Source organism: Anabrus simplex, chromosome 3, assembly GCF_040414725.1.
Source record: "Anabrus simplex isolate iqAnaSimp1 chromosome 3, ASM4041472v1, whole genome shotgun sequence".
In the NCBI taxonomy this organism is placed as follows: Eukaryota; Metazoa; Arthropoda; class Insecta; order Orthoptera; family Tettigoniidae; genus Anabrus; species Anabrus simplex.
In genome coordinates this window covers 517,276,871-517,304,493 of record NC_090267.1, presented here as the reverse complement: position 1 = coordinate 517,304,493, position 27,623 = coordinate 517,276,871, and the positions used below count along the sequence as shown (strand labels likewise).

General features: G+C 40.5%; 1 protein-coding gene across 1 annotated transcript in view; it reads right to left on the bottom strand.

Moving 5' to 3' along the window:
- Window positions 1-1,213: 1,213 nt before the first annotated feature.
- Dh31 (diuretic hormone class 2) overlaps window positions 1,214-27,623 on the bottom strand; it is a 575,554-nt gene continuing 549,144 nt past the window's right edge. The window contains exon 4 of the mRNA XM_067144699.2: window positions 1,214-1,542. Coding sequence (XP_067000800.1) covers window positions 1,407-1,542 — 136 coding nt within the window. The 3' untranslated portion in view covers window positions 1,214-1,406. The remainder of the gene's footprint in view (window positions 1,543-27,623) is intronic.

Genomic DNA, 27,623 nt, shown 5'->3' with positions numbered 1-27,623 from the left:
ACCTCTACCGCCTCAAGGGCAGTGTCCTGGAGCTTCAGACTCTTGGTCGGGGATACAACTGGGGAGAATGACCAGTACCTCGCCCAGGCGGCCTTACCTGCTATGCTGAACAGGGGCCTTGTGGAGGGATGGGAAGATTGGAAGGGATAGACAAGGAAGAGGGAAGGAAGCGGCCGTGGCCTTAAGTTAGGTACCATCCCGGCATTCGCCTGGAGGAGAAGTGGGAAACCACGGAAAACCACTTCGAGGATGGCTGAGGTGGGAGTCGAACCCACCTCTACTCAGTTGACCTCCCGAGGCTGAGTGTACCCCGTTCCAGCCCTCGTACCACTTTTCAAATTTTCGTGGCAGAGCCGGGAATCGAACCCGGACCTCCGGGGGTGGCAGCTAATCACGCTAACCACTACACTACAGAGGCGGACGGACACACAATATTACTGTGTTTAAACTTCCTGCTTACCGAGGTCGGTAGCTGCAGTCCCGGGAGATCATTTTCACACTTTCACACCATGCAAATGCTGCGGCTGTAACTTAATGAAAACCGACCCACTTCCTTCCCACTCTTAGCCGTTTCCTGTCCCACTGTCGCCATAAGATCTCTCTGTGTCGGTGCGACGTAAAGCAACTTGTAGAAAACGAAACTTTCTGCTCCCCTGATAAGGTGTCAAATGTATATAGCCTATATTAATGAGGGGGTAATAAGTGACTCCTTGGCTGAATGATCAGCGTTGAGGCCTTCAGTTCAGAGGGTCCCGGGTTCGATTTCCTGATAGGCCGGTGATTTTAATAGCGTCTGATTAATTCTGCTGGCCCGGGATTGGGTGTTTGTGTTTGTCCAATACTCTCCTCTTCATATTCAGACAACACGCTGCACTCCCAACTACCACGGATACACACAATAGTAATTACATCCCTCCATATAGGGTTGGCGTCAGGTAGGGCATTCGGCCGAAAAACAGGGCGACATGTGTGACACAGTTTGCACCCAAGACCCGACAGATGTGGAAAAGTGGTACAAGAATAAACAATAATGTGGTAGAAGTAAGCCTGCTAATGGTGAAGAAATTAGCCTCCATACATTATTTTCTCTAATAATTTGGTGTCCGGCTGGTATCTTGATGTTGAAGATCTCTGGAAATTAAACGGGAGGGTAATGACTGATTCCTTAGAGTTTATCACAAGGTTCTAATTATTTATTATTCTTATAATTATGCTTTGCTATAATACATCAATATTTATTCCCAAGAAAAGTAATTACACCTAGCAGTAGAGAACGTATTGTTTGTGATTGTCTTGTTAGAAAACTAAACAGGGATCGTCTGACGGAGGGAGGGAGAAGTCAAAAGTCGGCAGAACTATGGAATGCAAATGAGATCATTGTTGATGAATAGTGCCGTAGAAGTCGTTTACGCCATGTTGGGACTACGTCGCCTTCTTCCTGGACCGCCGGCATAGTTGGCTGCGGCGAGACCCATCAGATGTTTAGCTGCCTGTGAGCCTGAGAATCCACGGCTCAGTCCCAGATCCAGTCCGCGCTTGGAGCTGCAACAGACCAAGGAAGAACATCACAAATCTGTTCACAAGCATCTTTGCCAAAACTATCGAACGTCAAACTCAGATTTTATTAAAAGCTGATTTAACGTTGGAGGAATAAAACTAAACTGTCAGATTTAAAAACTAACTGTGTTAAGTCCTGAAACGAGAAAGAAACAGAAACGTACAGATAGTGATATAAATACAAAGTCGCTAACTTTCAGATTGATCATTTTGTAGATCTACAATAGCCACTGAAATGTAGGCCTGAAACACATCACATTTGACGGTAACAGGAATGGTTTGTTACATTTCAAGAGTAGGAAGGTGATGGCGGTGATAGAGGATATGAACATCCAGAGCAGAGGATGGTAGAGCGAAGGGAGTAAGTACTTCATTCGTGCAAATATTCAACATCTTGTTTTTGTCAGATCTTGACGTTTGATGACCGCTAGGCACCCAGCAATACGAGGGTTGATTCAGAAATCATGGCAAATATTTTTTTTCTCTCAAAAGAGTTTCAGTACAGAAATGTGAACGTGTACGAGAGTGCCTTTTAAAAGTGACATCACTTGCAGGAATCCTGGACAAACATGGTTATTGTAGGTTGTCTAAGGTTCATCGCCATCGATGAGGAATACGGTAAATACCACTTCGAAATGCTCTTCAATGTCTTGTTTACAGACATGATGGAGGCTTTTGGGCTTATGCCGTGACAAGAAAATAACGTGAAATTCTTTACGTTTCGCAGAGAACTTCAGAAGAAAATCTCGACTGTCCACGAGAAAGGCTTCTCAAATAATGAGGTTTGATTTTAGGCGTTAGTAGAAGTGGGAATGGTACGTTCATTCATCACCAGATGGTTCCACGGACACGGTACAGCGCTAGCATTCGAAGCGGAGGCTGACGGAATCATCAGAATCAGTCTGAGAGGGTCACATAACATAAGAATGTATGACATTGACACGAGTCTAGAATGAAACATCTGGCGATGAGGAACGTACGAATCGGGAAAAACACCGCAACGAAATAACAATAGTGAAGGGACAGGGAAGGGAACTACCTACGTAAATCCTTAAAGGCTGGTAACAAGGTATTACTTAATTGATAGCCGGTGTCCCTGTTGAAATTGTTAGGACTTATACGTATTTCCACGGCTTCCCGTATAATCCTGGGCCTGTAGTGTTAGTGTGGCTAAGAGCTCAAGCATTTTCGAACATGACATCATCACCCGACGATAGGGCGTGCTCAGCTATTACCCATTTGTCTGGTTGGTTGAGACGAATATTTCCTTCATGTTCCTCGATACGAGTACCAATGCACCGCCAGGTTTGGCCAATGTATACCTTACTGCAAGTACAAGGAATTTCGTATACAAATTATTTGTCCTTGGTTTTACCCAGACTGTGACGGTGCCAAACACGGTTTTTATATTGTGTTTGAGAAGGACCTTGCAAATTCGATCTGTGGTGTTGTGAATGTAAGGCAGGTAGTCAGTTCCCTTCACTTCTTCTGCTGTGAGATTTGTTTGTAAGTACGGGCCGTGAAAGCATCAATGACAACATGCTATAGGCATTTTGGGCTTATGCCGTGTCAAGAAAATAAGGTGAAATTCTTTACGTTTCGCAGAGAAGTTGAGAAGAAAATCTCAAACGTTCAGGAGGAAGATTTCTCCAAGAAACCGTTTCTCACTCGCAGTCACACGGAGTATCATGTACGAATGTTGTTCACGCACTACTGCCATCAGAACCCGTCAACATCCACGCGTACCAACCACCGTTTATTTTCCGTGGGTCTTCCCCATCAGATTACCGCAGACTTCAGGAGTACCTCTGGCTCAACATCAGAGACATTAATGACCTACTTGTGCCTTGCAATACGTACCCATGGCCAGTAGGCAGCAATGATCGGTCTTTATAATGTTAAAAACTTAGCAGACCATACACCCGGCTCGACGGATCCATAGAGCAATTTTAGCCCTTCGGCCTCGTGGGCCTTGAGTGCACTTTCGACAATATACTCAGCTAGATGTGGAAGTGGTAGTAGTTTATGAAGGGAATCGACCTGGACCCTGAAGAGTGATAAACTTAGTAAGACTTAGGTCTTTTGTGGCGAACCAACTTCGAAATGCGGACCTCAGAATTCTGGTATAGATTATATCAGTATGAAGGTCGCTATGGACTTTTCGATTTCGTTCATGCCATTGCGCACCTGAAATCATACGGAGGGTACGATTTTCTATACGTTGGACTTGATCCAGGTGCGTTTTGGCTGCGATTCCCCAGACGGGACTGGCATATTCGAAGATTGGCCGAACGGACGTTTTGTTTTCTAAGCTGACGCCATTGTCGGCTTGCATGATAGGTCTAATAAATTTCATCAAGACGTTTGAACCTCCGAGCCGAAATCCTAGATACATGATGTTTGAATGTCAATCCGCTATCACACGACGACCGGATCACTTCTCCAAAAAAGGATCAGTGGTTGGGGGGTGGGGGGACTCGGACCTAGTATAAATCGCGAAAAATCTTACATATATTCCATTATGGCAAGCCACATCACATACGACGGTCAAGGTATTAGCTCCAATTATGAACTATTTGTAGAACTGAACGCAAGTAGAACTTTAAAGCTTGAAATGTTTGGGAAAACTTCACATAACCCTCTCCAGTATAAACAATATAATAATCATGGCTGGCGGTGGCGCGAATGGAGTCTGCCATTGGTTGAAGATTAGCCCAATGAAACGTCGCTGCCTTAATTCAAGACAGCGAGGTGTTATGACCAACTTAGGCGGTACAAAAAGGCCTAAAACGATGAGGCAATGTTACTGACACACTAATCACCGCTGCAGTTGGGAGGAAGAATGGAAAGAATAAGCATATGTAATTAGTAACAATAGTAACATCTCGCTGTCTTGCATTAGGGTAGTGTCGTTTCATTGGGTAGTTCTTCAGCCAATGGCAGAGTACATTCGTACCACCGCCAGCCATGATTAATAATATCAATAACAAGGAGCAAAAATAATATTTTTGAGTGTTCCAGGGCTAGCCATACAGTAATTTCGAATCTCGTCCCTGTAAAGCATAGATTGCGCTGATGTCACTCCTGTAATTCATATGGGACAAAAGTTATAGAAATAGGATTTTGGACAGGAAGATTAATAACCTTTCTAAATGGTCTAGGGCGAACCATTACGTTTCGTCTGGAGAAAACGAAGCGTGTTAATTTTAAAACTGGACACAGTGATGTGTAGATTGCACTGATGTCATGAGGCCTAAAGTCGCTTCGCCGCCCTAACCTGGGGGCTTACGCCCCCAGACCCCCTTTCCTTCATCACAGTCCAACGGGCTTACCAATCCAGACCAATGGTTTTGTCACTAATCGGACCTAACCTATCAAGTCTAATGATTTTGTCAATAGCCGGGAGAAAGTGCTGAACTAACTGAACTGTTGCCGGATAAATAACAATAACATACTTAAATGGTCCAGGGCTAGCCATAATGTTTCGTTCATTCGTCCAGGGGAAAGGAAGAGTGATGATTATTGTCAAATTTGACCACTGTAAAGAATGGATTGCGCTGATGTTAGTCTTTTAATCGATACCAGGCAAATTATGAAGGTAATAATAACATCTATTTTACAGGAGGAATCAAAACATCTGTGATTGTTCCATGGCTAGTAACTTTTTTCTAAAAAGTAATAGTAATGATCCAGGGTAGACGATTGCTAAAAAAATATTCCATACATACACATAAACGAAGTATAACGTACCGTACATAGGAAGAAGGAAGATTTATACCAAAATTGAGTATACCTTATTGGAGAGCACCTCCCTCGCCGAACACTGAGTTTGGTGCTATGACCACATTTCTCACAATTCCTTTTCTAGTTATCAAGCTGTGGTTAACATAAAACGACAACAAATATTCAAACTTACTCTTGAAATAGCAACCTCCGCACAGAACAGCAACTTGTTGATTACCACAGCAACGAAGAATTTATTTGTGACCGTAGCAACTAACTACGAATAAATTAAGTTGGTTCTAGGAACTAAGTTAGTACCAGGATCTAATTACGGCACATCAGTTAGTACCCGTCGCCAAGAACCAACTTATGTCCCCAGTGACAAAAGAACATTAAACAGCGGTTCCTGCGCTGGTGAGTGTTTCGGGAAGCTTTACCAATTTTTCTTCACCAAACGGAAACGACAAATAATTCACGCAGTAGAGGAATTAATGTATGCGAACAATAATGTTTCAGGCCCATACTCAGTAGGTACGCATTTATCACGTGACTCCGACTCATTCAGTTGGGATTTCTTTCATAAACAACATGTACCTACGTTATAAAGTGAACAGCACATACGGATAATATTTGAAGCAAAATAAAATTGCCTGCTGGTAAGAAGAAATAAGGTGGATAATAAATATTTATAGAACGCATGATAAATAAGAGGCTCTAGATAGGCAACTGTCTGCGAGGAGCTAAGTGCCACTTCTAAGACGTAGTCAATTTGAAATTATTAACATATATTTACAAAGCGCTAATTAAGCTAGCTCTCGTGATATGCGAACACTGATCAGCATATTTTGTAGCGTCTTGAAGGTAATTAACAAATACTGCAGCAGTGAACTCTAGTTCTTGTAAGGAATCTCGCTTCTTTCTGAAACGTATAATTGTGATTACAATAATTCTGTGATACTGAGTGGTTCGTTATAAGAACTTCAGTATCACTTCTTAATTTCATCCCACGCTATTCTTAGATCAGCAATAGATTCGGGGCCGGGGATGAGGTGAAACCAAATTATACGGTCAGATGCCAGGCTCAGTCGAGGAGCTAAAGAAGATGAAATGAAGTACACCAAGTCTCGAAGTCCTCATTATTACAGGGTCTCTCATGTAAACTAAGAGCGATTTTATTCTCCGATCCGTAAGTTGCAGCATGGGAGGAGCGCACGTAGTTCTTGACCTTGCAAGTAGCCTGCATGCGTTGGACCTGGCAAGCATCAGTTGCCAGTCTGAATCTGAGCTGTTAACATGGTGAGGCAGTTATCACTGCAACATCTTTTTCTAGTATGTGAAAGTTCTGGTGATGTGAAAAGCCATAACTCTCTGTATTGGTGTGCGGAAAATCCTATGGTGTTTATGATAGGAAGATTGGAGTATGCTGTGCTGTTAGTGCAAGACAAACAATTAGGCCTATTTTTTTCCAGACCACAGTAAATATAGAGAGGTACCAAGAAGACATTCTGACACCGTTCTTCCGTCAGTTAACGGAAGAAGAAAAATCGCGTGGGTGGTTTCAACAAGATTCATACAGCAGAAGATTCCCTTCGTACAATCTCTGAAGTGTCTGCAGACAGAGTGATCAGTACTGCTCTATTTCCCCCTCGTTGCACGCATCTAACAGTGTGTGATTTTTACTTGTGCAGTATACTGAAGTAAGAAGTGTAGCGAACAAATCCTCACACATTCGAGAAACTGAAAGTGCAAGAAAGTGCGGGGTTTTGTTCTCAAAATCACTTGTTATATTTTCGTGTCAATGGTTCAAGTAGAATTTTAAATGGAAGGTGATAGAAATTTTCCTGAGCTTCCGCCCATGAAAACTGTGAAGGCTTAGATATATGTTTAAAATGCGCAGGTGAGTTTCTCTCTGTATTACAACTGTATGTGTTTGATATTGTCAAAGGGAGTCTGGAGGCTAGCCAGTGAGGTCTGATTTTTGTTATCTATTTGAAACACTTGGCCAGCAGTAGGTTGAACGAAAGCAGGATCCAGGGAAAACAGTGGCAGTCGCCATTTGAGAAGGATGCTCGTCGCATGTTACAACGCGAAGAAAGTGCGTCATTTGCGGTGTTAATCTATACCAAGTGCAAAATCTGTGTAGTTTAAGTTATATATATATCAGATGATGTCTATTGTAGCCATTATCTGTTAAATAAGAGAGAAGCTGGCTAAATGTTGCCGGAATCTCCAGGATGACTCATATTACAGGTCTGTGTCTATATTTTGTATCAATGTTGTAGTTTAGAATTTGTTTGTCCCAATAAAATTTTCCGTGCGTGTGTGGAATTAATATTTAATAATGATCAGGCGAATATGTTATATTTCTGGTCGTCGTGTGAAACTTCTCAGGGCAGTAAAATCACGTCGAGAAACTGTAAAAATGCGAAGTTTAAATTATGTGCCAACATTCTTTAAGATAGTGTTCAAATTGAGTAAAAGTTAGAAAGGGGACAATGATCATGTAGTCGTGGTGAATGCCTAAATTTCGAATATCGCATCAGTTCAGAAAAGTGTTGTCGAAATAATAATAATAATAATAATAATAATAATAATAATAATAATAATAATAATGTACCGGACGGTACACCTCTACGCGACGCAAGTTCAAATCTTGCGCCAATTGAAACTTCTCTACTGCAGAAACCCAGAACTTTAACCACTGAACTAACTCTACTAGTCATCAGAAGAGGTCACTGAGTATTTTTGATTTGCTTCTGTTTTTCATTGATCAAGAAGTGTGAACATTCTCTAACAGATGTCTCTACCAAAAAAACCTGTGGTAACACACTCTGGCGCAATGGAATGAACTCTCATTAAGACATTTTGTGTTCTTAAGTTTTGTCTTTACTGAATTTTGTTCTTTTAATTTTGGGGTTGGTAATATTAATCTTTCCGTCCGCCAGTTTTGAACTTAGTCAATCCCGAATTTCTTTAATTAATTTTTGACCAATAGTGTCTTTCTTCTTCGATGTTGATGTATAACTTTTAGCGACCCAATAAAATTGAGGGGGTGTGTCTACTCATTCCTGAAAGATCTCGAATTTTCCGCGAGTGTATAAAAACTGCTGATTTTCTTGTCTCCGTGCCACTAGTATAACATCTAACTCAGTGTGTGGATATGTAGCAGGGGGCGGGAAGCGCCTCTTTCTTCAAGCAGCAGCTCTTCAACAAGGTAATGGCCGTTTAACATCTTCATTTCTTGCTAGCTCAGCAGTTTAACTCTCGGGGAGGGTTCGAAGCCTTTAGTATGTAACCTACCTTTTAAAAAGTAAATTCCTTTTCTGTCTATGTAAAATCTACAAATCTCTTTTACTGTAAAGCGGGGATAGAGAGTGCTTTACCCTCTCGAACTCCCCTTCACTTTGAAATTGAGGTGACTACGTTTTTATAACCGTTTCTTCTCTTCCTTAATATATTAAAGTTTTCTCATACGGGTCACCTTTTTAGCTTGGAAATAGCCCCTGTGTTTCGGCCTCGCGCCACATAGGTTTTAAAACAAAAACTTTGGTGTAGGAGTGCAAGTAATCGCCTCCATTCAAGTTTATATTTTGGGCCATTTATTTAACTCGTTTTGTTTTCCTTTCTGAGAAGGCCCGGTAGATTGTGTACGAGGTACCCCTGTACCATTATATGTGCGCCTTGAGGGCAGTTAGGAGTGAAGTTTGTTGTGGCCTTTGATAGGCTTGTAACAATTGAGAGCGGGTCTGCTCTTTCCTAAATTTGATTTCTGTGTGCCTCTTGGAGGCTTAACATTGTAATTTGGAGCAAGTGCTCCTTGGCATGATGGAGTTTCTGTCCCTTTGTTCGATTTTGTACCTTGGTAAAGTTGGGCTAATAGCACAAGGATTGTTTGTGGGGCTCGAAGCCCAGACCTTGTAATAATCCCCCAACACTTGTAACTTCTTTGTATCTGATTTTGGCTTGTTGTTGACTTGTTAAGTTTTCAAATTCTATGTCACCATTGTTAAGTTTTGAAAATATAACCTTTGTTGAAATTTTAATTCATCTTTCGAACTTTGTAGTTGAGACTTATTCCAGCCCGCACCTTCTTTCACCTCTGCTGTTCCACAGATAACTCGGAACAAGTGGTAGCAGAGCGTGGTTGAATGGGTCTCAATTTAGCCCCTTTTGACGGCTAAATATTGCTTTTGGTTCGAACTCTAACTATTTTCTCCGTCGCTGGAATTTTTCGATTTTTCTAAATTTGTAAAGTTCTGTCATCATGCCCGGCCCTCGCGATGTCCTCCATCACGGCTATTTGCGCAAGGAGGAATTAATCTATGAATTAACAATTAGAAATGTGCAATCTGGAGGCACGGTTGCAGTAGATACCAACAAGCTTAAAGATTCCCTTAATTTGCCTATTTCCATCCCCATTTTGGGAGAAAAAGAGATTGACGATGCTCTCTACAACACCTGCAGACTCTTCGTTATCTGCAGCTCCAGTTTACTGACAACTCGTCTACAACACCTGCAGACTCTTCGTTACCTGCTGCTCCAGTTTACTGACAACTCGTCTACAACACCTGCAGACTCTTCGTTACCTGCAGCTCCAGTTTACTGACAACTCGTCTACAACACCTGCAGACTCTTCGTTACCTGCTGCTCCAGTTTACTGACAACTCGTCTACAACACCTGCAGACTCTTCGTTACCTGCTGCTCCAGTTTACTGACAACTCGTCTACAACACCTGCAGACTCTTCGTTATCTGCAGCTCCAGTTTACTGACAACTCGTCTACAATTTTTCTTTCTTTCTTTCTCTCTCTGTTTACCGTCCCGTGTTGGTTTCTCCCTCGGGATTTCAGCTCTACCGCCTCTGGAGCGAGAGACATTTGGTCGGGGTTACTAGTCCAGTAGCTCGCCCATGCTGCCTCACCTGCTATTCTGAACAGGGGCGTTGTGGGGATGGGAAGATTGCAAGGTGGTAGACTAGGAAGACGGGCGCGGCCTTAAGTTAGGTACCATCACTGCATCTGCCTGGAGAAGAAGAGGTAAACCACTTCGACGATGACTGAGGTGGAAATGGAACTCACCCGCCGTCTACTCAGTTGACCGCCCGGGGCTGAGAAGACCTTATTCCAGTCCTCGTACCCCTTTCCAAATGTTGTAACAGAGCTTGGGGGTGGGGGGGCTGGGTGGCAGCTAATCACACAGTCTAGAGTTGTTTTGTTCTTTGAGCACGACAATCTCAAGAGTATATAACATATTTCGTGCCGGGGTAGCGTGCCCGCCTCGTACCCAGACCTCCGAGGTCGATTCCCGCTAGGTCAGGAATGTTTCTCTGGGTGTGAGGGCTGATTCGAGGTCCACTCAGCCAACTTAATTGCACTTGACGAGCTATCTGACGGTGAGATAGCGGCTCCGGTCTAGAAAACCAAGAATAACGGCCGAGATGACTCGTCGTGCTGACCACACGACACCTCGTAATCTGCAGGTTTTCGGGATGAGCGGCGGTCGCTTAGTAGACCAAGGCCCTTCGGGGCTATTGCGCCATGGGTGTTATAATTTTTTTCCTTTTCTTCCTTCCAGTCATATGGCCCTTCCCTTCGACTCCTTTGAATCGATGTCTTGTTTGCGCGGTAGACTGCCTAAAACACCTAAGCACTACTTCATGTAACTTTCTGAAAGAGCTCCCACCTGGCGGTACGACATTTCCTGTCGTTAAGTACAGTTGTTTGAGGCACTGTGTTACAAGTATCGACAAGGTGAAGACAAATGTCTAACAAGTCCACAGTGGTAGAAACAGGATGTAGACTACAGCAGAGTGTGCTAGGTGTACTTCCCCGACACGTCCATTTGTCGACAGGACGAGCGTCCGGCCGTAAAAAATTGCTGAATAATTTCATCCCACCTCACCGCCGACCCCTTCTCAGGAAACGAGAGCAACACATTAGCAGTTAGCGCAGCTCCACCTGCGTTGAAATCAGACTTTATTAGATTTCTGCGCTGTTAGTAGCAATAGTGAACAGTGCAATAATAAATGAACGTAGGTTTTCATGGCTCATTCCGTTAAAATAAAGAAATACGATATCTGGATTAAAGCCACTTTCATATATCTAACAAAGCCGAGCCTTCACCAGGGCGTGTGGAGGTGCTTACGACAGTGAGCAAGGAAATTCTTCACATGCCCTGGTGAAGGCCAATGTAGTCTGGCGGAAAGCTAGACTTATATATGTAAGTGGTTTTAATTCAGATGGCATATTTCTTTATTTTAGAGGAAGAATCATTTTACCCTGATCACCTTCTAGGTCAAAATTCACCTCATTCCTAGACTTCTTCATCGATTAGTGAGAAGATCAGGAAACTTTAATTTTCCCAGAATCAGTACGTGTGATTAGCCTTTCCATTCCCTTGCATATATTTTATGATATCGTGCCATATTTTGAAGTTGTCTCCCAGCGTTCTGTATTTTTTTTCTTGGTGGCCGGCGCAGAATTGTCCCTTATTTTGTAGATCTGTTTGTTGAACACGAACACACATGACAATATATGAAATAGCTCAAAAAGTCAGAAATCGATGCCTTTCATAAAAAGTTCTTGTCGTTGGCAATGTACCGGGAGGTACACCCCAACGCCGCGCATTTAAATTCAGCGCCTAAACGAACTCCTGTGGTGGTAAAACAGTGAAAATGAAACTACACCAACTTAGAACCTTACTCGGAAGATGTCACCACAGAAATATGATGGAATTTTTTTATTATGAAGTTTCCTAAACTGACTGAATTTCTACTAGTTTTGTTTGCTAGGCATCAAGAAGTTTGGACATTCTTCTACAGATGACACTACTAAAAACTATGGTCATGCACCTTCTGCAAGGTGGAAGAACTTATCATTTAAAGAAGTTTTGTATTTCTAGTTTTTTTTTACTGATCGATGTTCATTTATTTTTGGGTTGGCAATATTTCCTTTCGATTTCCGCCAGTTTTGAATCTAGCCAATCCCTAATTTCTGTAAATAATTTTCCACCTATCAAAGGTTTCTTGTTCGATTTTGAGTGTTACTTTTTGAATTGACAAATTAAATTGAGAGGGTGTGGCTGGTATAGTCTTGAATGATCTCGAACCTTCCCTGAGGGTTTATAAACTGCGGCTTTTCACGTTTCTTGGCCATTTGATTGTCGTCTTACTAAGTATGTGTGTCAAAGCAGGAGGCGGGTGGCCTCATTCTTCGGTCAGCAGTACATCTACAAGGTAATGGCCACATAACATCATTCTTTCTTGCTAACTCCGCAGTTTAACCCGAGGGAAAGGTCCGATTCATTAAGTATGTAACCTACCTTTCTATAATGTAACTTCTTCCGGCTAATGTAAAAGGTTTCATAGAATCTTTGACTGTAAATCGGCGATAGAGAGTGATGTACCCTCTCGAGCTCCCTTTCATCTTGATTTGAGGTGACTACGTTTTGTAACTGTTTTTCTTCCTTTCCGCAATGCATTAATTTAATCTTATACGAGTCACCTCAGTAGTTTGGGAATAGCCCCTGTTTCATCGGCCTAGAGCCCTTTAGGTTTTTTTAGTGTTCATAATCTCGGAGCGCAGTTCGCCTCCATTCAGTTTGTGTTTCGGGCCATTTACTTAACCTATTCTTTTCCGCAAAGGCCCTATAGGTTGGGTACGAGATACCCCTGTTTCAAATTGTAAGTTGGGCCATGGAAGGCCAGAGAGTGTAAGATTTTTCAGGTTGCCTCGAGGAGGCTGAAAGAAACGGAGAGCATGTTAGCACTTTTGCAGTTTTGTAACTGTAAAATGTGCCTCTAGGAGGCTAGATATTGTGATTTAGGGAGCAATCTTGGATTTTAGCCAATCTTGTTTAATGATTGCTACTTGTACCTGTAATATTGTCACGAAAAAATTGTTAAGTTTGAAGTTCTGAAAATATAACCTTCAGTTTAAGTTTTAAATTAATTTTGATATTGTAGTTAGACCCATTCACCCCGGCACCTTCTCTTTCTGCTCCACGGGTAACCCCGTAACAGGCAGTAATGTCATTTTGCGAGAACAGCTGTGCTAGCTACTCGGGGATACGGTAAAACACTAAACACGGCTTACTGGATGTAAAACTGCTCTGCTGTGGAACGCTGAAGTGATGACAGTAGAGTAGAGTAGAGACAATACTCGACACTCAGCGAGATATCGAGGGACAGTTATTAGAGCTCTCTCTAGCGGGTAGACCTGAGAACTACTGATTCTGTCATGTGTATTTGTATGTGAAGTTTTTGGTGTTATTTATGCGTTTTCAGTGAGTTGAAATAATTAAATAGTAACACGTGTCATTCCTTGATATCTCCTCTCAACATGACGGGAAAGGTATGTGCTGTGTTTGGCTGCAGTAACTATGAAGTAGAGAAGACTGCGCGGTCTTTCTTTCGCTACCCTCGTGACAAGAAAATGTAAGTAATATTGTGTTTGCATATATATTCTTCCAGTGACAAAGAGATTTCTATAGTACTTCATAATCTTCTGACCTGCTCGACCCATATTTTAACTGGCTTACCTACATATGTATAGTGCAGCAGTTAACTTTCAATACTGATGTGTTGTTGTATGTGTGATCTGTGGGTTTTGAAATGTCACAGAAGTGATTTGGATAAGGTGTACAAGAAAGAAGGGACGTTACGCTTATAGAAGAATTATAAGATCTGTTCAGATCATTTCCAGGCCAGCGACTTTAAAAATCCTCGACTATACAGCCAAGGATATGTTACATTTTTACTGTAATTGTACGTAAATATTCCTCAAAGCATCACTATCGACAACATTTTCATACTTTTCTTTCTTTTACCCCTGTTCTCAGATTAAAGCCGGGATTTTATAGATTTTCTTTCTGTTAGTAGACTTGATGTTAAGAGGAAAATTGTCCAGCTTTTAAATGTTAATTCATTGCATCATGTGTGTAAGGAATGTGCCGATATTTTTATTGAAAAGTGTCTTAATATGATGATACAACGTTTTTGAAATGAGAAAAAAGACAAATCTAACCGTAAAAGTTCAGGCAGGAATGCTAAAGCTAAAAAAAAAAAAAAAAAATAGGTAAAGTGAATCGTCCGTCAGATGGGAACGTTGAATGAAAGATCAAGCCATTTCACAGCAGTCCGTTTCACATCTTGTTTATATGTCTAATTTCAGTCTTTAAATAATAACCTTTTAAATAATTCTTCATTCATTTACCCAGAATTGTTTAGCAACTTCGAAGTTAATATCTCAATAATTCTTTCTAGACGTAATTTATTGATATTTGAATTTAAGGCTACTTTTCAGATCAAGTCACTAGGAGCGCCACCGTCGAATTGTCTCCCATTTTAACAAGGCTAAATCCGTAAGTGTTGCGTCTTGTCTGTGATGATCATGAATAAGGCAATTGGTTTCAGTTATTCAGAAGTGAATTCTTAAATTCTTAAATTTAAGGAAGGTTGTAGAGTTCTTCTGCTGCATTCCTGGTACAAACTGAAAGGATGTTTTACCAGATAAACTCCTTACACACAGAAAGTGCAAATATTTCGCTGTTTGTTAAAACCTCTTTCAATAAGAACTGTGTGGAATTTCATAACCGACCTTCAGGCAAGGAACTTCATATTAAAAACGTCCTAGGGATATGAGCTACGACATTTAGGTAAATCAAATATAATAAAGTGTGAGAAAATAATGTATATTTATTCCTAGAAATTACAGTCCTTTTCTTAATCATCGTTATTGGATCGATTATATAAGCAGTTTGCGTTTTTCTACCACTACGAGCGCCAATGTGAGTCAATACAGAGTTTCACTTAAGCCCTTATAACTACATTCGATGTGGACATTTTTTCAAAAACTCAAAAAAAGCCTGACGGTATGGAACCAAGGAACACTTTACAGAAATAATGATGCAAATAAGTTAATTTGTCTAGAATTTGAATAAAAAAGAAAACATTAAGCTCGCAATTTTGGTCTGTTTCTTCGGAACTGCATTTAGACCGGAAGTGGCTTTCGATATTTGTTTTTATTTTTTAAGTTTGATAGAGCTATCAAAGGCATACAATTTGAAACCCTTACGGGCCCTTTAGCCCTTCAACCTTCGGCACAATTGAGGAACTTGCTTAATTTTACGTTTTTCGTAGTATGGGAACCCGTACTTTGTTTGCTAAAAAGTACGTTTAACTGATAAATAGGATATAGTAGATTCATCACCAACATGAACGTAGAAGTATCTAATTGTCTTCAATTATTATTGTCTGATGTTCATTTTATGGTTGGATACATGCAGACTGTTGGTTGGCAGGGTAGGAGAGGGGGTGGATTGCAATTTCTAATAACTGGATTGCGTGCCAACAGCATGGATTTAATTACTATTACAAATATCTCCTCAGTGTCCATATGGAGTGACGGCGTATGACGCCGTTGATAGTGAATCGTCCGTCGGATGGGAACGTTAAGCCTTGAGTGTTATTCAACAAGAGGAGGCTATAGGCTGCCACCGGGTTTCACCATATTCCTACTTGATAAGGTACGTGAAAATTGTGAAATAGTTGAGAATTTGTGAACATTTCGAAATTGTTTCAACAGAAGGTATAAGCCTACCAGAAATGAAGCCAGTATCAAGAATGGGTCAAAGAAAAGATGGCCGAGACCGATGAGAACATAAGAAAGTCGAGGCGGTCGAGCATCCTACTGCTCCCGTCTAAACACCAGCAAGCTGTAATCGACTGGATGGAGAATGGAAACCCCTACTATAGTGCAATTTTACAAGATTAGAAAGAAAAAAAGAAAAGAAAAGGAAACACTTTTCCCTTAGCGAAAATCAAATGATCATAAATGTGTACTTCGCCCATTCATAAACGGCTGCTAATCTCAGATAGCAACCACCCATAAGGCACAGCCTAGAAGGTTGCTAAGTAACATGCTCTGGCCATCCACCCATACCTTACATCACAGCCTGCACGGTTGCTAGGTAACCCTGCCTGGCCATCCCCCCATACCTTACATCACAGCCTGCACGGTTGCTAGGTAACCCTGCCTGGCCATTCACCTATACCTTACATCACAGCCTGCACGGTTGCTAGGTAACCCTGCCTGGCCATCCCCCCATACCTTACATCACAGCCTGCACGGTTGCTGGGTAACATTGCCTGGTCATCCATCCATACCTTACATCACAGCCTGCACGGTTGCTAGGTAACCCTGCCTGGCCATCCCCCCATACCTTACATCACAGCCTGCACGGTTGCTGGGTAACATTGCCTGGTCATCCATCCATACCTTACATCACAGCCTGCACGGTTGCTAGGTAACCCTGCCTGGCCATCCCCCCATACCTTACATCACAGCCTGCACGGTTGCTGGGTAACATTGTCTCATCATCTACCCATACCTTCCATCACAGCCTGCACGGTTGCTGGGTAACATTGTCTGGTCATCCATCCATACCTTACATCACAGCCTGCACGGTTGCTGGGTAACATTGTCTGGTCATCCATCCATACCTTACATCACAGCCTGCACGGTTGCTGGGTAACATTGTCTCACCATCCACCCATACCTTACATCACAGCCTGCACGGTTGCTAGGCTACACTTCCGTAACACTTTTTGTCGCGTTACGTTACATAAATTTTCGGATCAAAATTTATAAAACAGGTTACATCAATACAAGGAAACTTCATAGCAATTACTAACCATAGACCTCACTTTAAAACCAAAATAATTTTCATTTTTCTCAGCAGCCAGGAGTTCATGATTAGGCTTCCCATATTGTACACATTTTTGCCGTGTGGATTCAAAATTAATATTTGCACTATTTGTGACTGAGGTTTCCGTCCTAATATTTGCAGGCTATTCCCTCCTTTTCTGCTAAATTACATTCGTTTCAGAAGGATTTTTGGGTCCCTCCATATTGCATTATTACCTCAGAGCGGATCCGAAAACGACATTGAACAACAGGTGCATGCGAACCAAATCAAATCGCAGACAAAACTGCAACTTTTGGCGGGAGAGAAGTATTGTTGTCATAGGTCATATCGCTACGTATCGAAAGATAAAGTCAGAGGAGGACGAACTATTGCTTCAGCAGGGTGTAGATACGATTGAAAAATGGGCGTGTGAAAGTTGAATGAAAATCCACAGCGGAAAAGCAAGAAATTGTGTTTCAGTAAAAAGAAAATGACAGGAAAAAGGGATTACGAAATTGGAGGAGAATGTGTTGTTGAAGTTGATAGTTGTAAATACTTAGGTGTTACTATTAGAAAAGACTTAAACTGGTCAGAGCAAGTGGAAAATGAGCTCGTTACATTTTATTATGCGGAATCTCAAGAAAGCTAATTCTGGTGCCAAAAGTAAACCTTATAAATGCTTGGTAAGACCGATTCTGGGATCCGTACAGAGTGGGTTTAACAAATTCCCTAGAAAATATTCAAAGAAGAGCGATGCGTTTCGTAACCGGGAATAGGAGGAATACCATTAATTGGGAAAGTCTTGATTCTGTAATCACTAGAGCTCGCCTGTGTGGTCTTTATAAAAGCTATACGGAAAGGACTGCCTGGAGTAGTATTAGAAATAGGTTCGAACCTCCCTCATACTTATCGATAAATGATCATAAGCGTAAAATTAGGGCCAGAAACCAGCATACGGACGTGGGTAAGTTTTCCTTCGTTAACAGGACCTTACGGGATTGGAATAATTTACCTGCAGCAGTCTTGGATAGATTCCTTTCTGGTATCAAGTCGTTTAAGGAGACCATTAGTGCTAGTGTAAAGTGAAAAGTAACAGTTGTAAATTACGGACAATGAATTTGTGATATTCTACTTGGTTTAGATTGTAAAACTAGGAGATTTTTCTTGTGGTATTCTCTTTCCAGGGAATCGCTACTCATGTAGTTGCTGTGTAATTACCAATGTTTATAACTTTATATAGTAATCACTTGTAGTAAGTTGAACCTATAATACTGTAGTGTTAAGCACTGTGAAATACTTAAGTCTTGTGCGAATTTGTATATGATGATGATGGATTTAGAATTTTAAACCTAAACTAGTAGTATTTCTTGTAATATTTGTTCCCTGTGGAATTGCTTGTTGTACTACAGTTGTTGTTGGGTAATTATGTTTTATAATATTACTTTATTAACATTGTAATGTTAAGCTAGTAGTAAGCTCAACGTACAGTATTGTAGGTCGTAGTGTTAAGTACTGGAAATACTTATGTTGTGTGTAAATTTATATATGATGATACTGATTAGAATGCGAACCTAGTAGTTATTCTTGTAATATTTTCTTTCCATGTGTTTGCTTGTTGTTTGCTTGTTTGTTTGATTGTTTGTTTGATTGTTTGCTTGATTGTTTCTTGTTGTTGGGTAATTGTGTTAAATTTACTTTATTATTACATTACTGTAAGTGACCATTGACACCGGGAATTTTCCCATTTGCAAAGCATTTGTTGATAATAATAATAGTAATAATAATAATAATAATAATAATAATAATAATAATAATAATAATAATAATAACAATAATAATAATTCAACTGAAGCGCCTTGAAGAGTGCCATCTTCAATATAAAACTTGTAACAACTTGCACAAGGAATTTGAATTTTTGTCAATAGATGTCTTTACTACAACTTATGTTATGCCCTCTAGTCTGAGGAGAAACTATTAAAAACCTAAAGTATTTTTTTATTTTAAGGTTTACTACACTGAGTTGATTATTCTTTGTTTTTGGGATGTTAAAGCAAATACAGTAGAGACAATACGCGACACTCAGTGAGATATCGAGGGACAGCTATTGGAGCTCTCTCTAGCGGGTAGACCTGAGAACTACTGATTCTGCCATAAGAGCACGTGTATTTGTACGTGAAGTTTTTGGTGTTTTTTATGCGTTTTCAGTGAGTTGATATAATTAAACAGTAGCGTGTGTCATTCCTTGATATCTCCTCTCAACATGAAGGGAAAGGTATGTGCTGTGTTTGGATGCAGTAACTATGAAGTAGAGAAGAATGTGCGGCCTTTCTTCCGTTTCCCTCGTGACAAGACAATTCAAGTAATATTGTGTTAGCATATATATTCTTCCAGTGACAAAGAGATTTTTATAGTACTTCATAATCTTCTGACCTGCTCGACCCATATTTTACCTGGCTTAAAATATAATACGCGTATTTTATTGTATAGTGCAGCAGTTAACCTTTAATACCGATGTGTTCTTGTAGGTGTGATCTGTGGGTCTGATTTAATTCAGGGAAATACATATGCATATGAGTGTGGCTGGTTGTGTTCCAAGTTACGCCATTTGGATTGCCGTAATGCGTTGTCAAGCACTGAAGAAAATATGGGTGATTTAAGAAATGTACCTATTTTGTTGAAACAATATGCCTTTACCCTAATGTAATGGCATTATGGCAAGTATTGCTTATAGGGAAAGTTTGAATGTTTTTGAGGCTAAATTTATAGATTTTTTTCTGTTAGTAGGCTTCAAGTTAAAAGGAAAATTGTCCAGCTCTTAAATGTAAATTCATTTAATCCTATGTATAAGGAGTGTGCCGATATTTTTGTTGACAAGTGTTTTAATATGATACAGTGCTTTTAAATGAGAAAAAAGACAAATCTAGCCGTGAACATTCAGGCAGGAATTCTAAAGCTAAAAACGTAATGGATAAATGAAAGATCAAGCCCTTTCACAGCAGTCCATTTCACATCTTGATTATATGTCTAATTTCAGTCTTTAAATAATAACCTGTTAAATAATTCTTCATTCATTTATCCAGAATTGCTTTAAAAACTTTGAAGTTAATATCTTAGTAACACTTTCTTCCTAGACGTAATCTATTTATCCATTTCCGTATATACATTTGCATTGATATTTGAATTTTGCGCGAATTTTCAGGTGAAGCCACTAGGAGTGCCACTTGCGACTTGTCTCCCATTTTAACAAGGCTAAATCCGGAAGTGTCGCGTATTGCCTATACTGTATTTGGTTAAAATTGTCAATATTTCGATCTCTTCCCGCCAACTTTGAAGGCTGGTCAATAGCAAATTTTGTAACTTATATTTATTTTTTAACCAATGAGATCCGTCTTGTAGTTATTTAATTACCCAATGAAAATTGGGAGTGTGTCGGGCCTTAGCCCAGAGCTCTCTAGAACCTTCCTCTCGGGTATAAAAGCTGGCACATTTTTCGACCAGGTTGTCTTATTGATCGACCAGTGTACTGCGTGCGTTTTAATAGAGGAGGCGGAAGCGTCTCGGCCATCATCGAGTATTCCATCAGATTAAGGTAATGGCAGTCATTTTATAACTATGTGATAGCCTCTGAAAGCTAGCTCGAGGAGAGTGTTTATAGTGTAAATTTAATCTTCTAACGTAAATTTCAAACAAGCCTAAGAAACGTAGCCGAAATTCGGGAATAGAGAGTGTGACACCCTTGACTTCGAGGTAACTAGGACTTTGTAACCGTTCTCTGCCTGTAGCTTTTTTCTCCATCTAGTCACGTTAGCCCCTGTAACTCCGGGCCTGAAGCCCAAATAGGGTTTTAATATTTTGAGTGCACATTTCAAGGATTGCAAGTGTCCACCTCTGCATCATTTTAATTTTTCGGGCCAGTAACTTTAACCTGTGCTTTTTGTTTTCCCACAAAGGCCAGGTAGAATGAGTATTTGACACCCCTGTAAGATTCAATTTCATTCTTTTGTGTTGAGGTTAGACTGTTGAGTGTCTAAAACAGTGAATACTGTTGGAATGTAGGCTGTGCCTTTGATAAGCCTGGACCTTTCTGGAACTAGGTTTACAACTGTAAAGTTTTAATAGAGCTAAGACGCTCATTCTTTGTAATGCTTGAATGGTGCCTTTGCATGGCCGGTGTGGTCTCCTAGATAATTTTGTGGAGCAAAAGGTGCTCTTGAAACACTGTATATTTTGAATACTCTGTAAAAGAAATTGGGAGGGTCGTCTCCTTGACTGTGAAGCCACAGCGCGCCTGGAAAATGTGCGATTAGGGAGCTTCAAGCTCAAGGTTGTTAATTGTTATTCGACATTCTAAAATTGTTACCCTATCTTATGAGTTTTTGTACCTGAATTATTATAAAATTTTAGTTAATCTTTTGACTGTCTTAGATAGACCCATTCATGTCCGCACCTTCTTTCATCTCTGTCCACCACGGTATCGCGGTAACAATAATAATAAAATAATTATCAACTCAAGTTATTAAGATATCGATCACACAGAGAGAAGATATGAGATGAGTTGAGGTCAGCTGGTCGCCCCTGGTCTAGCCCGTAATGAGGATGTGTGGTGGCGGCCAGCAATTATGGCGGGAGCCATCACACCGCTAGGGGCAGCACGTGCTTGTTGTGTGACCACTCACAGACTATGTAACTACTCCGACTTCTTCAAGTTCGTCTGTTGCCAACCCTGTGGCATCACTTCCAGATCGCGGGTTCAAACCCGGCAGAGGTAGTAAATCCTTTCGACATTCCATGTCATATTGTCCCATGATGTCAGGATGTAAAAGGTCTCTGATGACCATTTGGTGTTTATCGAAGTTAATTAACACTCAGCCTTAGATCAGCCAGCAGGAATAGTTTCGCCTGACATCTGCAATAATAATAATAATAATAATAATAATAATAATAATAATAATAATAATAATAATAATAATAATAATAATAATAATAATAATAATTGAAGACATTGAGAAACAGGGACGCAAAATCATAAGAAAAAATCTGGGGCAAAACTCACCAACGGACAATACCAACTTACAGACAGACAGGAAATCAAACGATACACAAATATTCACAGTGACATTGGAAAACCCAGGCTGAGATTCTGTGGACATATTAAAAGAATGCATCCAGACAGACTTTCCAAACAATTATTTGAATTCAATGAAAACAGGATTAAAGGTAAAACAGACACAACGAAATGGACTGGTGAAATCAGAACCGAGTAGAAAAAGTCAGGAATTATACCAGCAGATCTCCATAACAGGGTGATCTTCAGATGCAAAGTTCACAAACGGCGAGTTGACCAAGAGAAAAGACCAAAGAAGAAGACTGGAACAACAAGAAAGGAAGCCCGCAGTAAAAGATTTAAAGAAATATGGGTGCAGAGGAAGGAAAATGCGTCCCTCTAAGTACTTTGCGTAGTTTAATGGGCTTATTCACAAATACTACTACTACTACTAATAATAATAATCTGTGGACCTTCCTGTCTTTCCAGTATTTCCTAATTCTTTGCCTATGTTAGGGACGTACGCAGAGGAGGGGATAACCCCCCCCCACACACACACACGAAATTTTTATGGTTAGAACTTAATTGTACCAACCATGCAAATGAAGCTTTCAGGTGGCTCATTATTTCGGTTTTAATTTGACCTACGTATTTGCCAACAATGTGCTGATGCGTCCATTGCCCTGATGACAGTCTATGTAGTATTCTGCAATTGTTAAGACAATACAGGTCGCATTAACAAATGATGAAAATGGTATTTATTATAAGAACTCTACCCGGTCTTTTGATTTTAACCCGCCAAAGAGTTGAATGAGAAGAAATGTGGGCCCGTGGAGAAAGGGTGCAGTTAAGTCGGAAGTTGAACAACCAACAACACAGGGCTTTGTGAAGAATGCATGACACAAACAGGTAAAATATTTATGATGTGACGGGTTCTGACGGAGAGAGTCAGACACCAGACTGTACGCCTTCTGAAGTAAACTAGTGTTGCCGGTTTCTGCGGAAAAAAGATTAAAAAATGAAATGGCGTATGGCTTTTAGTGCCGGGAGTATCCGAGGACATGTTCGGCTCGCTAGGTGCAGGTTTTTTGATTTGACTCCCCTAGGCGTGATGAGGATGAAATTATGATGGATATGACTCGTAGACCCAGCCCCCGTGTCGGTGAAATTAACCAATGATCGTTAACATTCCCGACCTTGCCGGGAATCGAACCCGCGACCCCTGTGACCAAAGGCCACCAACACTAACCATTTAGCCATGAAGCCAGACGGTTTCTGCGGAAAGACATAATTTCTGCCACTGTGATGTGTGAGTCCATGTGACTGTGATGTGAAATTTGACACTTACTTATACCGAGCCGAAGAAATAGGAACTAAGTTGACGCAGTTGAAGGATCTTCGAGTGATGTGTTATCTCGACTTCACAAGCTTTGTACTTCTATTTGTGAAGACGATCCTCGAAAGCTTGATTGTAGCCTGCCGGGCTGAGTGGCTCAGACGGTTGAGGCGCTGGCTCTCTGGCCCCAGCTTGGCAGATTCGATTTTCAGTCCAGTGGTATTTGAAGGCGCACAAATACGTCAGCGTCGTGTCGGTAGATTTACTGGCACGAGAAAGAACTCCTGCGGGACTAAATTCCGGCACATCGGAATAGTAGTTAGTGGGACCTAAAGCCTCCCGCTGTAATCTGTGTGTTCTTATGACGAACAGAAGCTGACGACTCTCAGTTCCCAGCAGGAGAGAGGAATTCCAGATTCCAGTTTCGATGGTTGACCTGGTCAGATGTAAGTGCAGAGTAATATTCCTTCTTCATTTTCATCTGATTTTGAAAAGGCAGTCATGTTCATCTTGCTTCTCTGGTTAAAACTCCAATTAAAAAATGGAAGAATGCGAAAGAAGAGTTTACAAATCACGAAAATAACTAATAACACAAAAAAAGCCTGTGTTATTGCTCAAAATGTTCTCTGTCTTTTTTGCAAACGTATCTGGTTGTGTTATTGACCAAATAGACAGAGGCAGCAAAACTCAAATAGAGGAAAACCGGAGAAAAATAACTCCAGTCATCAAAACTGTACTCTTTTGTGGCTAAGAAGATCATAGAGGATACGGTTGGATTTCTCTGGAAAGAAATCGAGATTCGCATGATGGCAATTTTAGAGCATTTTTGCGTTTTCGAATTGACCCCGGTGACAGTGTGTTAAAAGGGCATCTTACACATTGTGGTGCTAATCCAAACTTATGCCAGTCCAAGGATATAAAATGAAATTATTGAAGTATGCGGACAAATTATTACCAACAAAACTGTCCATAAAATTAACCAGTGTACATCGCCCATTTTAGTGTTCAACGAGACGAACCTCCAGAACAATGCTCTTGCTACATTCGTTATGTACACATTCAGAAACAATCCCTCGTCATTCGGGAAGATTTCCGTATATGATGCTCGTGCTTTTTCGTTGGCCAATGTTCTTACTGAAATCTACATAATCTTGGTCTAAATTTGAACTATTTAAGGGGTAAGAATTTTAGTGGAGACGGCAATATTAGTGGACAATGTAACGGCTGTGCTGTTAAAATAAGGGAGAAGTACTCCGAGGCATTGTTCAAAACATTCATTTAATTTAGCACTTTCTTACGCATGCAGCGTGCCTAGTATGTTTTTTTGGCCACTATGAGCAGTATAATTACATTTTTAGAGCACCGGCTAAGTTTTCATCTGTGATACTTGGGAACATATATGAAGTATTTTTCATTTCCCAACAGTCGAATTTTTTACTTAATATACTTTGTGAAAATTTATGGAAGATACCGGAAGACTAAGAGGATGGCAGAATACAGATGGGCTTGCTGCTGATGACGTACTTTGATAAATAACTGATTGAAGTATTCTCTTTGTTAGACGCACTGGAGTCGACATAAAATGTAATCCTGCTTTGTATGATAATGTCTGATATCAAACAAGGGTTTTTGTCTCCATTCATTTACACTTTTCTTTGTACTTAGAATATTTCTTAGGAATTTCTCTCCAAATTCATGAATTCAACCTTTCTTTGTTTCAAACGAAACATTCAACTGAACTCAGGTTTTATAGACCTCAAGCTATCGAACATGTGTGGGACATGATCTGAACTAAAGGTGGCGGTGCAGGGAGAACTTGGGACTTGATCAGAAGATTCCCCGCGTGGAGTTGTGATATATCCTCTTGATTTTAGCTCACGAAAACTTGAAGTCACCACTTTCGAAAACATGTTTCCTATTGGGTACAAAATGCTTACGCTTGCACAGTTTCGCTGGTTTGATTCACAGCCCCAGTTTGGACTTCCTGCCCCTAACCTCACCCCGCCAGCTCCGAATAGGGTTGACATACGTCATGGGAATCTTGCTGAATTTTAACTTCGAAGAAGATGTCTCGCCTCATGTTTTAATTTCCTGTAAATATCCTGAACGATTACTGTTTCTGGGGAAAAAGAAAGCTCTTCCCTGTGCACTTAATTTCGTGTTCTTTTTAACTTCAAGTAGTTTCTAGACAGAGTTTGTGATCTGCTTCCAAAGTCGCAAAAGAATCCTGCTTTCCTTGTGGAGTTCCTGCACCTTAGCTCACATGCCCTAATAATAATAATAATAATAATAATAATAATAATAATAATAATAATAATAATAATAATAATAATAATAATCTATATATTAAATGAGTTTGCTAAAAACAGCTTTGGCAAATCCGTCCGTCTGTTCTACTGCTTCATTTTTCTTTTATTCTCTCCGCAATTAGCTGCCGGTGAATCATGAGACACTGATAGGACTCTAAGTGCAGCCAACTTTGAGTAATCATAAAATCTAATCATTAAATGATCACTCTAATAATTGCAGGCGAAGGCTTACCCTAACCCGTAATACTTAGCAGGTCGCTAAGCGACTGATACTTTCGTTGATATTTTTCTGATATATGCGTGATTTTCACCCTTAGTAATGCCATTGCATGCAGCCATGTTTGTTTACTACCTCTCAAGGCAGACTTCCTCTGATCACGGAAGAATACTGCTCCCTACTAGATACTCCTTGATTCTGTAAACTTTCCCAGCTTCTAAATATATTCAACAGATGGCAGAGAGCGTTCCTAACTTTCATGCTGCTAAGAGAAAAATATCTGCGTACAAACAGACCCCATCATGACATACGCCTTAGTCATTATTTGGGAACACCTGCCGAAGGATAACTTAGCTAAACTAGAAAGAATGAAGCCCATGTATTAAAAAAAAATCTCTGCCTGGCAGAAAACGTTTCTTCAAGATTAACCTACGAGCTCACAAGAGAACTTTCTGTATAGAAGAAGGCAAAACAATATGACTAGGAGAGGCACATCAAGACGAGTTAACTGATCTGCTGCAGAGCAGCAATAATAATAATAATAATAATAATAATAATAATAATAATAATAATAATAATAATAATAATAATAATAATAGTAAACAGATTGTAACAATCTCTGGTAGGACTTAATCTCTAGCGTGATCTGAAGAGAGCGAGCGTTGAACTCGACCAGATGATTTTGTAATATTGTGACACAAGTCTATTAAACTTCCCGAGAACAACATACTCTACTGGAGCTGTTCCAACATAACCTTCCGATATTTTAGTAAGTTTTTTGATGATTCATATTTCAGTGAAGCTGTCCTGTATTGGCAACCTCGTAGCTACTCCCGTTTGTTCTCGAGATTGAAAGAGGCGTCAACAGCTGGCAGACAAGAAGAGCTTCTTAAACTCCTGCTTTAAATTGTCCAGTCTACTTGCTGTATATAGCAACACTCTATTCCCTCTCTTGTATGAATACTCCGCCCTCTGTTCCACTCATAACGAGTGGACATGAGAGCTCTTTTCTCTTTCTGTTGAGTGGGAATTAATTAGTGATTTTTGAAACGCTGTAAGTCAACCCTTTTCCACTTTCGTCTTACGTGATGAAAATGAAGTTCCAACGTAGACTCATCCTCCTTTAAGCAGGCCTACCACGAGTCTAGTGTACAGAATGCATGTCATACGTATGGTCTTGAATTTACGAGCTTTCTCAATGTGAATCAGAGGTGGTGGATCAGTCCCTCATTCCAAGATCGCGGGTTCAAACACGGCAGAGGTGGTCGGATTTTTGATGGGTGCAAGCAAGTCCATTAGATACTTCATATCGCACGATGTCGGCAAGTAAACACTCTCTCGTGACACATTCGCTGTTTATAAAACTCAACCATGAAACTCTCAAATGACGGCGCTCTCCCCACGTGACTCACGCTCCAGGCGGTGGAGGTGGGATCCCTCTCTGAGTCAAAGCTGGACGTTGGTCAGATGATGAAATGAAATACATCGCCTTCAAATGCACCGTTAGAGTATCAGACTTCAAAATCTGTATCTATTATTATTATTATTATTATTATTATTATTATTATTCGTTTTACCCTCTTTAGGGTACGTTGAATCAATCATTTCTCGGTGTGTTCTCCATTTCTTAGTGGCCAGTATTTCTTCATTTTTCAGATCTTCGTTTCCTCTTATCTTCCGAGATGATAGGTTTGGCTTTTAATGTAGGTTTGTCTTGGAATCTTATATTTTCGTCTTTAGTTTTATCGAACAG